Source organism: Rissa tridactyla, chromosome 2 (assembly GCF_028500815.1).
Source record: "Rissa tridactyla isolate bRisTri1 chromosome 2, bRisTri1.patW.cur.20221130, whole genome shotgun sequence".
Lineage (NCBI taxonomy): Eukaryota > Metazoa > Chordata > Aves > Charadriiformes > Laridae > Rissa > Rissa tridactyla.
Genome location: NC_071467.1, coordinates 164,239,656 through 164,254,257, shown reverse-complemented (window position 1 = coordinate 164,254,257; position 14,602 = coordinate 164,239,656). Strand labels below are relative to the sequence as shown.

The following is a 14,602-nucleotide window of genomic DNA, read 5'->3' as shown; positions in this document are numbered from 1 at the left end:
AAAGGAAAAAGCTACTCTATTTGTTCTCCCCCATCAATCAAGAATTAAAATCCCCAAGGCTGAATATCTCCCTCACCCCTGCAACTTTACAAGCAAAAAAATCCCACCTTCCTGAAAATATTCCTGAAGTGAAAGGTTAGCTTTTTTGTTAAAGAAAATACATTTGGAAGACAAATAGTCAGCAAGGTCTAATGTGAAGAGATCAGTCAAAGTTCTTTATATCTTGTCCTTAAGATTAATTAAATCTCATTTCACAGGGACCATGCACCCCACAATCAGAGGTCGGCTGCAGCCACTAATTGGGTGAGCTGTGCACAATGGTTTCCCCACTGTAGACCTCACTGCTCGTGTACAATGTCAATTTTAAACTTGTCTTTTGCTCACCTTTTGTAAGCAGCTCATGGCCATGTGAAGTTGGAGATGGCTGACCGCATCTTTTCCGGAGAGAGGCACCATTTTTAAACTTGCCGGTGTAATTTTAGCATGGTGTGAAGGATCTGGGAACTCCCTCTTGCTCGTGTGAGAGAGATCAAAAAATATTAATCCCCCTCTCCCTTGCCTCTGAAACAAAAGATTTACAAGAAACAGACTGCGTCTGCTCTGTGAAATACCATGCTGGGACTGTCAACCCAACCCCCAGCTATGGCCCGGGTCATCCTGATGAAAAACTATCCCTGCCTCTGCTCCCTAACAAAACACCTCTTTCCCTTCATGGCCATGACCTCAATGACAGCCTGAATGATGACACTGTTGGCTGGGACAGGAAGGCCTGAGTCCATCCTTCAAAACAAGGGGTAAGAGTGGGAGAGAGCAGTGACTCCTGTCACACACAGAGTGAAGCCCTCTGGTTGGCTTTGAGTGTCCTGCAACAAGAGCACACCCAAATGTGCTCACACATACCTTCAGTAACCAGGAGACCAAGGGGAAGATTGCCATGAAAGGCATCATTGGTGGGACCTTCCCACTGGAGAACTGGCAAAGCTGCAGTACTGGGGGGACTATATGAAACCCTAGAGACATCCTGCCTATGTCTCAACAAACCAGTAGCTTTCGAAGACAATATGTTTCCATCTCCTACTCAGTATCAAAGACAAGCATGGATGCGACCCCAAGCCCAGCCAGCCTCCCATTCCTGCACTGACGGGTAGATCCATACTGTGGTAATGCTTTGCTCCTGCTAAAGGTGGTTTTGCCTTGCTAAGTTTTCCTTAAGCAGGAGGGCGAGCGCTGCATTGTGAACAGTATCACACCAATTGTTCTCCCTGCGGAGCAGCTGAATAGCGTACACATCATATAGGGGTGCATCAAGAAGAGTGTGACAAGCAGATCGAGGGAGGTTATCTTCCCCCTCTACTCTGCCCTCGTGAGGCTGCACCTGGAGTACTGTGTCCAGTTCTGGGCTCCCCAGTTCAAGAACGACAGGGAAGTGCTGGAGAGGGGACAGCAAAGGGTTACCAAGATGATTAGGGGACTGGAACACCTCTCTTATGAAGAAAGACTGAGGGACTTGGGTCTTTTCAGTCTGGAAAAAAGACGACTGAGGGGCATCTTATCAATGCTTATAAATACTTAAAGGGTGGGTGTCAGGAGGATGGGGCCAGGCTCTTTTCAGTGGTGCCCAGCAACAGGACAAGAGGTAACGGGCACAAACTTGAACATAGGAAGTTCCATCTAAACATGAGGAGGAACTTCTTTACTTTGAGGGTGGCAGAGCCCTGGCACAGGCTGCCCAGAGAGATGGTGGAGTCTCCATCTCTGGAGACATTCAAAACCTGCCTGGATGCGTTCCTGTGCAACCTGCTCTAGGTGACCCTGCTCTGGCAGGGGGTCGGACTAGATGATCTCCAGAGGTCCCTTGCAACTCCTATCATTCTGTATGATTCTGTGATATAGGCAGGCTCCTTCTGAGGCAGTTCCTGTGACAGACAACAGGATGTGTTGTCTGCCCATCTGGAAATGGGCCAACCTCTACCACAAAAGAAGTCAGCTTTCTGGCTCGCAGTGCTGCTCTTGACAGGCTGTTCTCGCATCTCACTCCCCTCACTGCTACAAACCTTCCCATACCCAGCCAAATCCAATCCCATCAAGGATACAAACGCTCCTGCACCAGCACTAGCCCTTTACAAGACACTTCCATTCCCCAGTATTATCGTGAGTGCGCATGTAGGGGGTGACCACATCATCCCCATGACATCGATTTGTAAGGTTAACCTAACCAAACACTAACTGTGGTTTAGGCAGGCAACAGTGGAAAGAAATAAGTGAAGGACAAGTAAAGGAAGTCTATTTTTCTCATTCCCATTGGATTTTATGCATTCAGACCACCGCTAGCAGAAGGTTCATCTACAGAGCCTGGAACTGACCTAAGAGCTTCTTAGCTTCATCCTGTGCCTGAACTGTTGGCCCTTTCCAGCTGCAGCTGAATTTATTGTTTCATCTCCTTCTACTCATGGCTACCCCAGTGGACGCTGTTCCTTGCCTGTACTTCTCCCCAGGCTACTCTGCAAGGGAAATTAGCATTTATTTTTAGGTGCATTGTACTCTGACTGGCTGGGCTCTGCTCCCAGGACTGCAATATATATTTAATACTCGTTTCCACAGCTGACAGACAAGGAAGCTTGAGTGGGGAATTGGAAGAGAAGAAAGAATTATGAAGTAGAGGGGCATCAACCTGGCAAGCATTTTAATACCCCTCCTAGAAACAGACACTTGACTTTTCAGCAGTCCCGTAGTGGGGAAGACAGCGAGCCCGAATCAAAGGCACAGTTGCTGTTTTATTATGATGATGATTTCAACTCTGCAATAACAAATCCTGTCAGATCTGCAGGAGAGAGGAACAGGAGCAGAAATACACTATTAGAGCAATATGCAGTGAAAAAATGTACTGGGAAAAGGCAGTACAGGAGAGACAACTGCACCTAGGCTGCTCAGTGTTCCCAGCACAGGCTGTCCCTGAGAGTGCTACGGCTCTGGGATGCTCCTGGGCAGAGATCCAAGTGGCATCAGCAGATCTGGTGATCAACCTGTGCAACAGGTTCAGCTCAAATGTGGAATTGTTCCCCAACTGATCCACCTAAAGACTGCGGCTCCTAACCTCTTTGTAGCTGGAGTTCATGACTGCTGCCCTCATGTTTCTCTTGCCTATTGCTCCACACTCTAACCTTCTCCTTTCCCTTATCCCAGTCCTCACCATATCCCCAAGCAAACACCATGCTGGGATCACAGATCCCACCGGGTCCCTGAGGCCTCCATCACAGCTTGCAACAGCCCCTTGGACTCTTTTCCCTTCTGCATCTCTTTTTGCAAAGAGTAAATGCAGTGCTGTTGAGAAATTAGATGCTTTTCCTTCCGAAAACCTCAGCCCTTTACTTAGCTATTCTTCCGCAACTGAGTTTTCTGTTTCTGGAAGATGCTCCTTCAATAAATCCTGGCTTTGTTTTATCTCCCTGTGACAACAATACATAGCAAAAAAAAAAAAATTAAAAAAAAAATTGAACAGACAACCAAAGCTTCAGCTTTATAGCTAGGTTTAAAAATATTTCCAGATGCTTATTGGTCCCTTAAGACATTTCTGAGGCTCAGGTCAAGTAGACCCAAGGCAGCAAGCTCCAATTTTTAATTTCTTCTCCATCTACAAAACTGTCAGGGCTTGGCTAACACAGTTTAACCATCAGAGCTGTCTGGCTCTGGGAACAGCTTCCCAGTCAAAGGAGCACAGCGAAAAAAGTGAACTTTAAGAAGTGAAAGGTAAATAACCCTACGAATACAATAGGAGCCCTATGTTGTCAGAGGCCTCAAGGAGACATAAAGGTTGTTCCTGCCTCATATCCACAAGCTTTTAAGATCCAAATGAAAACAACAGCCAAAGTGGAAGGCACAAATACACACACCAATATTATGAGTCTCTTCCTCACAGTGTGTAAACTTAATTATAGTGCAGATGATGCACTTCCAGCACAACTTCAGCCACTGACAGTCATTGAACCTCCAAAAGAACTAGGTACCAAGACAAATGGATCTCTAAAGGTAACATCTCACACCACAGTTCTATTGTTATTATAGCCATGATTGACTACTAACATATGGGACATATTTATTTTTTTTTTATTAGACCAACTAGTACAGCTAGAGAAAAAAAAAAAAAGGTTTTGTAGCTCTTTAACTCTCAACCACACTCAGGAAATTTCAGGATACGCATAGGTCTGAAATAATTGTTCTGAGTTTAGTCAAGTTAATTAATTACAGGAAAAAAAAAAAAAGTGCAATTAGCACCTGCACAGCAGATGAATCACTTAGCCAGGGAGGAGATGGTAAGACCATCAGCCCTTGTAGGACCGCAGGGGTGGTGAGAGTTACCACATCTGCAACGGCAAGGAATAGGCAGGTGGTGAAACATGAAGAAAACTGCGGCATGTCAAAAAAATCAGTGTCTCCACTGAGTTCAAGGTTTTTAGTGCCCAGCAGAACCTTGAAGGTTAATTTGTGGGCTTGGCTTTCAGAGGTACGTTGTCGGTCTATAACACAGAAGGATGGCAGAGATTGTTTTGCAATAAGCCACTCTCTCCATCAGCACACTTTCCTTTCGTGTTGTCCCGCTCATAAATACCTTCAGACTAAACGCAGAGCAATTACTACTCAGTTTTGTTTCTCCTTCAGACCTCAGGAAGCATTGCCATGCCTGAAAGTATTTTTATCTTATATTCATATTTTTACATACATATATAAAAAATACATATTTCAGTTTTTCCAATATACGCCGTTATTTCTCTTGACAAACCTTGCCTCATCTACGTTGTGCACAAACAGCCTGAAGACAAACCCTTGACACATGGTTTGCCGAAATGTGTATGACTTCCCAAGGGAGGGAGGAGAGAGTGGGACAAGGAGGAACAAAGGTTCATTTTGCTACAAACGGTGCTGCAAAAGAAAATTTAGTGGAGAGGATGAAAGAGCACAAATTCCTGCATCCAAAACCCAACAACCCATGCCCCAACTGTAAAGCACCAGCTTCAGAAGTTGAAAAAAAAAAAAAAGCTTTGCAATGAGAAACCATGCAAAAAAAGGGAACTGTACAAGGCTCAGAAAGTGGAGCAAAGCAGAAGGGGCAGGAAAATTCTTTGAGATGAATCGTTGCCGCACTGGAATTAAGTGCATGGCATAGCTGAGACCCACACGGCTCTGTAGCTGTGTTTAATGTCATTCCCCCCCTCCCAAAAAAATGCAAGCAGCCTAGCAGTCGATACTTGAGCATGTCAGTAATTCTTCATGTAGTGTTTGGCCTCCTTTCGCTGCCCTGTGAAGCTGGGAACCATCTCAGCAGCAGCATTTTTCTCTCCCTTTGAGTGTGTCAAGCAAAAAGAAAACCTGGTTCTGTTGTGGAAAAAAGCTGGAAAAGCCTATTTATGTTTAAGAGCCAGGGGTGCAAATGAAAAATAAGCAAATAAATGGATGCAGACGTTGCAGGAAACAAGTGGCTTGTTTCAATGCAGGCTCTTTCATGCTTGCACCTTGCTTTGAAATGGCCCTGGGGCAATAGGAAAGCCCTGTCACCTCCCCAGGGAGGGAGTCCCAAAGGGGTCCCCAGCCAGCGCCAGGCTGGCAGAGGGGCTCCATCACCCCTCTGGGAAGCTCCCAGCACATGGCAGGACTCAGCAAGGGGCAGGAAACCACCATGTCCCTTTGCATTCCTTGCTGAATCGTCCCAAATTACAGGGGAAAAAACAGCCAGGAAATACTGGGCATGGCTCAGGATTGAGCCCAGTCACTGATGGTGAGGAGGATGGAGTGGCTTTAGCAGCAGGACACGTACAACCGCATCAGCCAACGCTGCTGCAGCTCCACACCTGAGCAGTTTTCCTTCCAGCGAGGGCTGAATGGTCCCGGGGAATATCTCGTTTGCTCCCTTCCTCCCCAAGAAAGGACATCTGCCAGGGCAGTGGGGTTTAATCTCTGCTGAGCAAAATCCTGAGGGCTGTGAAAAGTGACTTAAAAGAAAAGAAAAAACAACAACAAAAACCCCCAAGTACGTACATCCCACACAGCCATGAATGGGATGAACTTTCTAAAGGGGTTCACCCCTCCCCTGACAAACAGCTAAGGGTCTGTAATGGGAAAGAACCCATAAAAAATAATCACTGCGTTCACTTAAAATAAGAGTTGAATTTGTCTACAGCAAAATAAAGGTGGGAGAGGTATAATCTCCAGCAGGATTTGGATTCTGGCTGTTTCCAAGCTGAGTGCATAAAAATGCTGAGTGTCAGTGTTGAAGCAGCTTTTAATTTTATTGAAACAGAATCGTTACAGGGTGGTGGGTTTTTTTGTTTTTGTTTTGTTGTTGTTTTTAGGGTTTTTTTTTTGTTTTTTTAAATGGGGGAATGGGCATCACATTCAGCATATTTAATTTTGTTTCCTTTTTGCCTGGCAAAGGGATACCTTTCTTAAAGTTCGATCTGCAGCACTCTGGCCACTGGGGAAAGATGAAATCAAAGCTGCTTTTCAGTAATGAATAAAGCAGGCTGCAGGGAAAAGCTCAGCGTGAGCGGGTTTTCTTCTTTTTTTCATTCTTCCCCAACACAAGAGAAATATGGGGAGGGATTCAGCTTGCAGCGTAAGATCTCTAAATGTAGGTGTCTATCTGAGGGTGACTGAACTGCTGCTGGAGTCAATGAGGGTTCAAAAAGGTGCATGTGGTGCCATCTGAGAGAACTTTTTTTTCTGTGTTGATAGCATCCACATGGGGCTGGGCAGGTAACACAGCACCTACGGGGGCTTTGCTCTCCAAGAAGGGATGATGTGGGACAACGGGATCTTTTCCTGCATCTCACATGGCCTGAGAGCAGGCAGCTGACATGAGCCTGACAACACTGCTGGCCACAGCAGGAGTTCAGACCAGCTGGGTCACACGTAGACACCTACACAGAAACACCGAAACGTAGGTGTCCTAATCTGTACGGTGAATCCCACACCAAGGTCACCTGCAGGGAAGCTCACAGACTGATTAGCTGTGATAGACAATGACATTTATAAGGGCCCTGGAGATACTCGCTGCTCAGATGTTGGTTGTGATGTTACAGATCACCCGGTATTAATTGAAACATCTGTTAAACACAGAATCAAGGTTGAAGCCTCGAAGAAACATTTTTTTAAAAGACACACAATAGATTTCAGCTTTACAAAGGAGACACAAAGTATTGATATTTTTCCCTCCTGACAAGAATTGTATTTAAATAGATTTTTTTTTTCCCCTTTTCCCTCTTGATGAGATGCAATTTCCCAGGGATGGAGATTAAAAAAAACCATGGAGCTCATACTCAGCTTCCCAACTGTCAGGAGCAGGAACATCCCTGAGCCTGCTGCAAAAGCAAGAAGGGGATCATAGGGATGGTGGCTCAGCAAACAGAGATGGGGTCTCCATATTCCATTCCTTTGGTCTCTTCTCAACTTTAAAAATCAATGCAAATCAATGAAGCCAAGGCATGACATCCATAAGAGTTTATCCAAACAACATCACCAAGTGTGTTGTCCAGCCCACTAGTGAAATGCATTAGAAAATAATCCCGATTTGGTTCTGAAGTAGAAAATAATCACAATTCATTTCTAACACTTGAATTTAAATGCAAATGACAGAAGTGTAAGTCTCCATCTCCCAGCAGTGCAAACAGTGAAACGGATGGTTAGTGACTGCCCTGGGGGTGAGAAACCTACCTAACGTGACTAATGGAGGAGTTTAAGGCTGTTAGCAAACACTGTTTCAGTTGACTGGAAAAGCGACTTTGTTAATGTAAAGTACATCAAGGTCTTTAAAATTCATGGACAGCTCAGAAGCTAAAATAGGTCCTTAAGTCCCGGAATTACTATATATACATAAGTTAGTGCTGTATATAAAATCTGACACGATAAACCGCCACTAAAGCAGCACTAATGTGTGTCTTCCAGCCTTAAGCAACCCACAACACATATTCCTTTCTCACAAAAATGTCCCTAAATTCACTTTATAAACCAACCATTTAAAAATTACCGGACTGAGTTCTGATGTCACCTACGCTAACTTCATACCAGGGCTGCACTGACTCCAGGGCACCGCGTCTGCCTTGCATCCGCTAGACTGATGGATGAGCGGGGGAAAGAATATCAGAGGCAAGGACTGTAACAGCAAAGAAATATCACACCTGCTTCCGCCTGTTAACCTTACCTGCTTCCTTCCAGCAGGTCAAGCCGTGTTCACAACGGCTATTTATATTGGTGCAGATTGGCAATTATTAAACATAGGTGCTTTTGCTATTATAGCTCTTCCCTCATAAGGGTTTATGCATGAGGCTAAGCAGTTTAGAAGTGATTTGTAGCAAAGCTAACAGCCAGTAGATGCTTCTAATAAAGCTGAAATTTCAGGACAGAAAATCATGGAATGGTTTGGGTTGGAAGGGACCTTAAAGATCATCTAGTTCCAGCCCCCCTGCCATGGGCAGGGATACCTCCCACTAGACCAGTTGCTTAAGCCTCATCCAGTCTGGTCTCAAAGCCCCATCCAGTCTGATCTTGAACATTTCCATGGAAGGGGTATAACATCTTGGTACTTTATTAACAACAACCATATCAGAAAGAAACTTTACACCTTTATTTACATCTCCAGAAACCTTTATGTTTTCTAAAAACCCAGTGCTGAAGAAGTCTTGTATCACTCCATTCAACAAATAAAAGGGCTGTATAACGATGCAAGGAGCATCCAGCAAGCAGTGGAGCCCATCTTTTTCTTAAACCTTCACCAAGGCCCTTTGAGTACTAATGAATGAACTCTCCCTGCGTTACTGGTCTTGTAATGTGAAAGGTGAAGCTCATGCCTGGAGACATGAATCATCCCAGAGAAATCCCTGGTGGTCAGGCATGAAGCCAAAGCAAGCTGCAAGTTGCTCCAAAAGGGAATGGTGACAAGAAAACTGCTCAGCTGGTGAACAGCCTTCCCCAGACATGCACAGGACCTCCCTGCCGTGGTGTTAGCTGTGTTAGCTCTGCATGGAGGCCAGTCTGATGGTTGGCAACACTTCCCTGCACCTCTTGTACCTGTTTTGAGGTCTGATTTTTCTTCCACTGCAATCCTCTGGGATCTCACTTTCAGAAGCAAAGACCCTCTTGGCTCGGTTCCCACCCAAACGAAGCTGTGACTTCTGGAAAACATCTGGGAGCGTGGAAGGGAGGGAGCAGTGAAATGGCAAGTGCTCAGCACTCACTGAGGGAAACCCTGCCTGGCTGCATGGGGCTGGCGGATGAAACAGTGCCACGGCACAGGCAGGCTCAGCAAGCATCATGGAGGGAGCAGGAACTTCTAACCTGCTTGTCTGTCTGTCCATCCTTGCTCTCCATCCCAACTGCTGGGCCAGAACTCCAGCCCCACCTGCTCTGGGGTCTCCAGACATCTCTAACCCATTTTATCTGTTTTTGGCCCAGGGCTGAGGATTTTTTTCTTGGCTACATTTCTTACATTTTGTTTTTTACAAGGACTTTCCTATTCTTTCCAATGCGGAAAAGAGAAAGTTGATGAGACCAGAGAATGCAGTTATATTTAATCACACAAGCTTTCCCAGGTATTGGAAAACCACATATCCATTTCCACTGAGCCAGCATGATGCAGCAACAATCCCATTCGCAGCAGGGAAATGACACTACCACACTTGTGCTGACTTGGTCTGAGTGCAGGACGTGACCTACCATGTTCATGGAACCAAGCAAAGTCCTGCTTCTCATCAAAACCTGAGTAACATTTTTTTATTCCTCACAGATAATTTGATTCCTTTCCTGAATTTGAGCCACAGATGCCATGCAGAGTGTGACAAATCTCCTCCGAGTCTGCTAAGGTCTGACTTAAAAAAAAAATATAAATCATCTCATCTTGGGTCTCATTGATCTACAGAGTGTCTGGTGCCCTTCCTCAGACTGCCAATAAATGGGACACTTGATGCTGAACAGGGAGATATTCTTCCTGTCTCTCTTCCCTCTCTTCTCTATCTCCAACAAAGATTTGTATCTACAAGCTAGCCCAAACAACAGGTGACTTCCCAGTCCTACCAGACTCTAAGCCAGCATATGATGAGGCAAGTGGAAGGCTGATTTCAACAAGATACCAGTCCTCCCAGTTGTTTCTGCTGGAGACCATCTGGTAAAGGGAAAAAGCTATCCTTTTTGGGTTTTCCCCACAGAAAAATAACAGAAACTCTGTATGTTTGCCATTTCCAAGGCAACCTTGCAGTTGGTGCCTTGGGAGAGCTAAAACACCTCTTCATGACACCCGTCCCATCACTTACTCACGCCCCAGTTGCCCATTTGCAAAACATGCAGAGCACCTCCCTACTTTGCATCCACCAACTACCGCGACCCCTCCTTGGATATTCAAGTGAGAAGAGACAAATACCACTCAGAAAAGCCATGCCACTAGGAAACAATGAAAACCAGAACAAAGCGTACCAGCAGCCTCACAAGTCAGCACTGGTAGGACTTAGCACAAAACCCAGCACACCCTACTTCGCATTTTTATCCGGTACAGCCCTCTGGCTGTCACACCACTGCTGATGTTACAACAGGAAGGAATTTGAAGCAGAATACATTTAAATCAGTGTACAAAGGAGGAAAAAGAAATAATGAATACATACATCCAAATTCACAAAGCAGGCAGCTTTCCCTGTCCATGGTCCCATCTGCCTCCCGATGCTGAATTTTTGGCAACTAGCCCTCTTTTTTTAAAAAAAACACCCTGGTGGGCTCAGGTCCTTTTACGATACATCACGATTCCCCTTCCTGTCTGGTCCTCTGGAGTTTTTCCTACAGGAGGCAGACCTCTCATTCTGCGGGGAGGGTGTGATAATTACGGTGTGAATCCCCCTGCTGACATACATACTGGTGGGCTGGAGCAACACGCTGTTGGAAGCGGCCTTAAATATTCCACATAGGATTTTTTTCCTCAGATAACTGTCTTTTTGCCTGTTTTGCTCTTTTACCTTGTTATGCCCTGAATAAGTGTTTCTAAAATGTGTGTACTGCTAAAAAACACACACTCTGGAAACTTTCAGCATTATAGAGAGGTAATGAGACTTTCAGAGCTACCCAGATATGGGGTTGGGCAACTGGTTCTCCTAGATGGCTTTAAATAAAGTCAGTCATGCATTTATACATGTATAAATTTAATAAATTGTACACCTGGTAATACAATGAGGTTTTGTGGCAAAGCCTTTGTTAAACACAAGTTGTCATTGCTAGAAGAGCTTTGTGTTGGATACAAGAATTCGGCTAAGGGATTCTAGTGAGTACCTTGCCTCTTTGCCAAAAAACATCGATTATTTTGTTTTAAATGTATTTATCTCACTTCTCAAATTCTCAGTCAATGACAGGGTGAAAGAGATGCAGATACGGCTGAAGTGGTTGTTCCATAAGCTTAAATTTAACTGGTTTTTCTCAATGATCCCGTTTTCAGCATTTGTACTTGGATTGCTAAAGGATCTGATCTGAGTTTTTTTATTCCTTTTCATCATGTGTCTACTTCATAGCTGGGGCAAAATAAAACTCTGAAGAAAAGCACAAATTACACCAGTTGGACAGATTTGGATAATTCAACGGGCTTGCAGTCTGAAGGAATCCACCAACTGCGTCGACTTATCCACATCTCATTTACGAGACACACACTGAAAAGAAATAGTCCAACTTCTACCTCTCCAGGCCAGATTATCTTAGTTACACCCTTGAAAAGGTGAATTGACCCACTACTGCCTAAAAGGGATTATTCCGGTTTTACACTATGTCCCCACCACCAACAGCTTCAGCACTTTTCTTCAAAATGTTAAAAGCTGACGGCGGCAGGAGGCAGGTCTCGGGTGAGCATGGGCCGATGAATGACAGCAAATGAGATTTCCTCAGTTCCCTTTTTTCCCCACATTTGTAGATCACGAGAGGCTGAGGTGAAAGTTTATAACAGCAATTAGATACCACATGGCTGCAACAGTTTTACAGCGCTGAACTTCTCAATCAGCCAATCGTTCTTGTTCAAAGTTTTTCCAAGGACATACCAATAAAAATTATCACAGTAAGTTATAAGAAAAAAACCACCAAACTCTGCTGAGCCATTGTAGGTCCCAGACCCAGGTTGTTACAATCCCAGAGTTACTTTTACTTTAAAAATGAGCACCAAATTCTAGGTTTAAACCGAGCAACAAAACCAGCAGGGATTTTCTCTAGCGTTGAGGCACTTCAGTATTAGTCACTTGCAGATCCGCACTGATAAGGAGCATGTGAATCTATTAACCCACTGGTATGAACCAGGTCCTGGGAACATCAACACAGGGAAAGAATGAGAAAACAACCAAGGGTTCCATGAAACCAAGGGCAAGGAAGTGAGACAAAGTATAAAACAACAAGATAATAAAAGGGTTGAAAAGGAACCAGTAGAGGATTGCACCTAGGCTGTGCCTTGTGGTTGTCCCAAAGCTTTAGGGATTTGTGTTTACTGAGAGGAATGCTGAACCCAAGAGCACGAGCATAAGGGCCCGATCCTGCCACCACTTACACGTTGAACTTCAGTAGACTACATGACTCAACTCTCTGCAGGATCTGGCCCCAGAGGACCTCTTCATGCCAACAATGTTTAAAGAAATGGGATTTTTGCCATGGACTTCAGTGGAAGTGAGAGTTGGAGCAGCTCCAGCAGCGGATGGGAGTGCTGCCCCCTTCTCATTTCCCCAGCTCCAGCCCCGGACACAAGCTATTTTGGATCTTCCCTAAAGCAAAGCCTGTAGAATTCCAGGAACTAATTGCCTGGTCATTTTTTTAATACTTTAAACCATTTTCCCAGCCTGTTCTTCCTCAAAGAAAGTCTCTGGTGATGCAGATGGCTGGCTAGCTCAAGGAGATAGATAGACAAAAAATTGAAATAAGGCTATTTGTCTCATTTCTTAAGGGACAAGGGGAGAGGAAAGGAGAGATAAGTGATGCAGTGCCAGATCTGGGTTAGCTTCCACTCTCTGAAGCTCAGCTCAGTTAATCTGATTCTGCTTGCTGGGGGCTGGAGTGGCATTGATTGAACCACTGTCACCAGCCAAGCAGAGCATCAGAAGCCACCTGCAACCAAGTACTGATGGGCCAGTTCTTGTGGGCAACCTCAACCAACCCAAGAGGATGCTGGTGGGGCTATCTCACCTTCCAAAGAGAGAAAACCACTGTGGGAGAAGATTAGAAGAGAGAAACTCAGCCCCAGCCAGCACCCAATCTCCTCCCCACCCCAGCCTGATAAATAAAAATGAGAGGTCTCAGCAGAAATCATACGGTGTAAGGAAACAAACTGCAAGAACAAAGCTTCAGTGAAATGTGCAGAAGCACCGTGTCCGCACTGTTTGCACAGAGAATTAGCTTTTGCGTGCACAAGTGTGTGTGTGCGCACAGACACATCGCCAGGAGAAACAATCCCGTTTGCTAATTCTACACTGTACTACGAGCCATCTGCGGCGGGGGGAGGAAACAGCACTGCCCCAATCAGGGACCTGCAAGCATGGAAATCATAAGCAGAAGGGACACAACAGCCAGAAAACACATGCTTTGCTCCCAGCTTCTGCTCTTCCCCCAAACAGCGCATCCACGTGAGGTCTCAGTGTCAGAGAGCAGCACTTTGCTGAACTTCTCACGGGTGGCTGTTCTTCAACCAGAGCAAGGTCGCGTCTGAGAGCCCCCTACCCTACCAATGAATCGTCGCCGGGAAATGTCATCCCGTTATCCCCAGTTTTGGGGAGAGTGGGGAGCTTTGCAGGAAACAATCAAGCTCCTGAACAGAAACCAAAGCAAACCGAAAGCCAGGCTGCAAACCTGAAATGACAACGAAACCAAGCGCCAGTCTTGAAATAAAGCGCTAAAACCCTAAAATGAATTCATCTAGCTCAAGAGATCCTCTCGCTCTTGAAGAGGAACCATACCTTGAACAAAAAGACATTTAAGCCACTGCTATTTTGCATATTATCGAGGGAAAGGAAAGCCAACAGAGATACACCTGCCTTAAACCAACAGCACTATGAAAGTTGCCCAAAGTTTGCCCGAGGCTGAAGCGATAAACCGAAGGAGCGGGCGCCGGGGGCGAGCCGGCACGGCGGGTGCGGGGCTCAGCCGCGCAACGTCCCGCCGGGAGCACTCACCGCGGAGAGGAGGCAGCCGAGCAAAGGCACCACGACAGCCAGGACCGCGTACTCCATGCTGCCCGCACCGGAGCAGAGGACACCCCGTACCCCAAACTCCCGGCGCGGCTGCGGGCAGCGCGGAGCTCCGCTCCCGGCGCCGGCTTGAGCACATCCGAAAAGGGAGAGAGGGAGGGAGGAGGGAGGGAGGAAGGGCAGGGACACCACCGCCCCCCGCTCCGCGCCTCTCCGCTCCGCTCCGCCGGAGCCGGCCGTGCCACTGCCCCCGGCCGCCTCCCTGCGCGAGGCGGGCCCGGCACCGCCCCCCGCCCGCCCCCCGCCCCAGGTGCCGCCGGGCCCGCGGGGAGCCTGCGCGTCCCGGGGCCTCCCCTCCTTCCATCGCCGGCCCCCCGTTCTCTCTCTCCCCTCCTTCCGCGTTTTCTCCCTCCCCTTTCTTTTCTCCCTTC

General features: G+C 46.3%; 1 protein-coding gene across 2 annotated transcripts in view; it reads right to left on the bottom strand.

The window, feature by feature from the left end:
• LOC128905075 (vasoactive intestinal polypeptide receptor) overlaps positions 1-14,333 on the bottom strand; it is a 117,091-nt gene extending 102,758 nt beyond the window's left edge. The window contains exon 1 of one of the 2 annotated variants that reach the window (XM_054190540.1): positions 14,157-14,333. In XM_054190540.1, the coding sequence (XP_054046515.1) occupies positions 14,157-14,213 (57 nt within the window). In that variant the 5' untranslated portion in view covers positions 14,214-14,333. Of the gene's footprint in view, positions 1-384; positions 12,444-14,156 lie in introns of those variants that run through there. The other variant, XM_054190539.1, reaches the window with a different exon arrangement.
• Between the last annotated feature and the right edge of the window lie 269 nt (positions 14,334-14,602).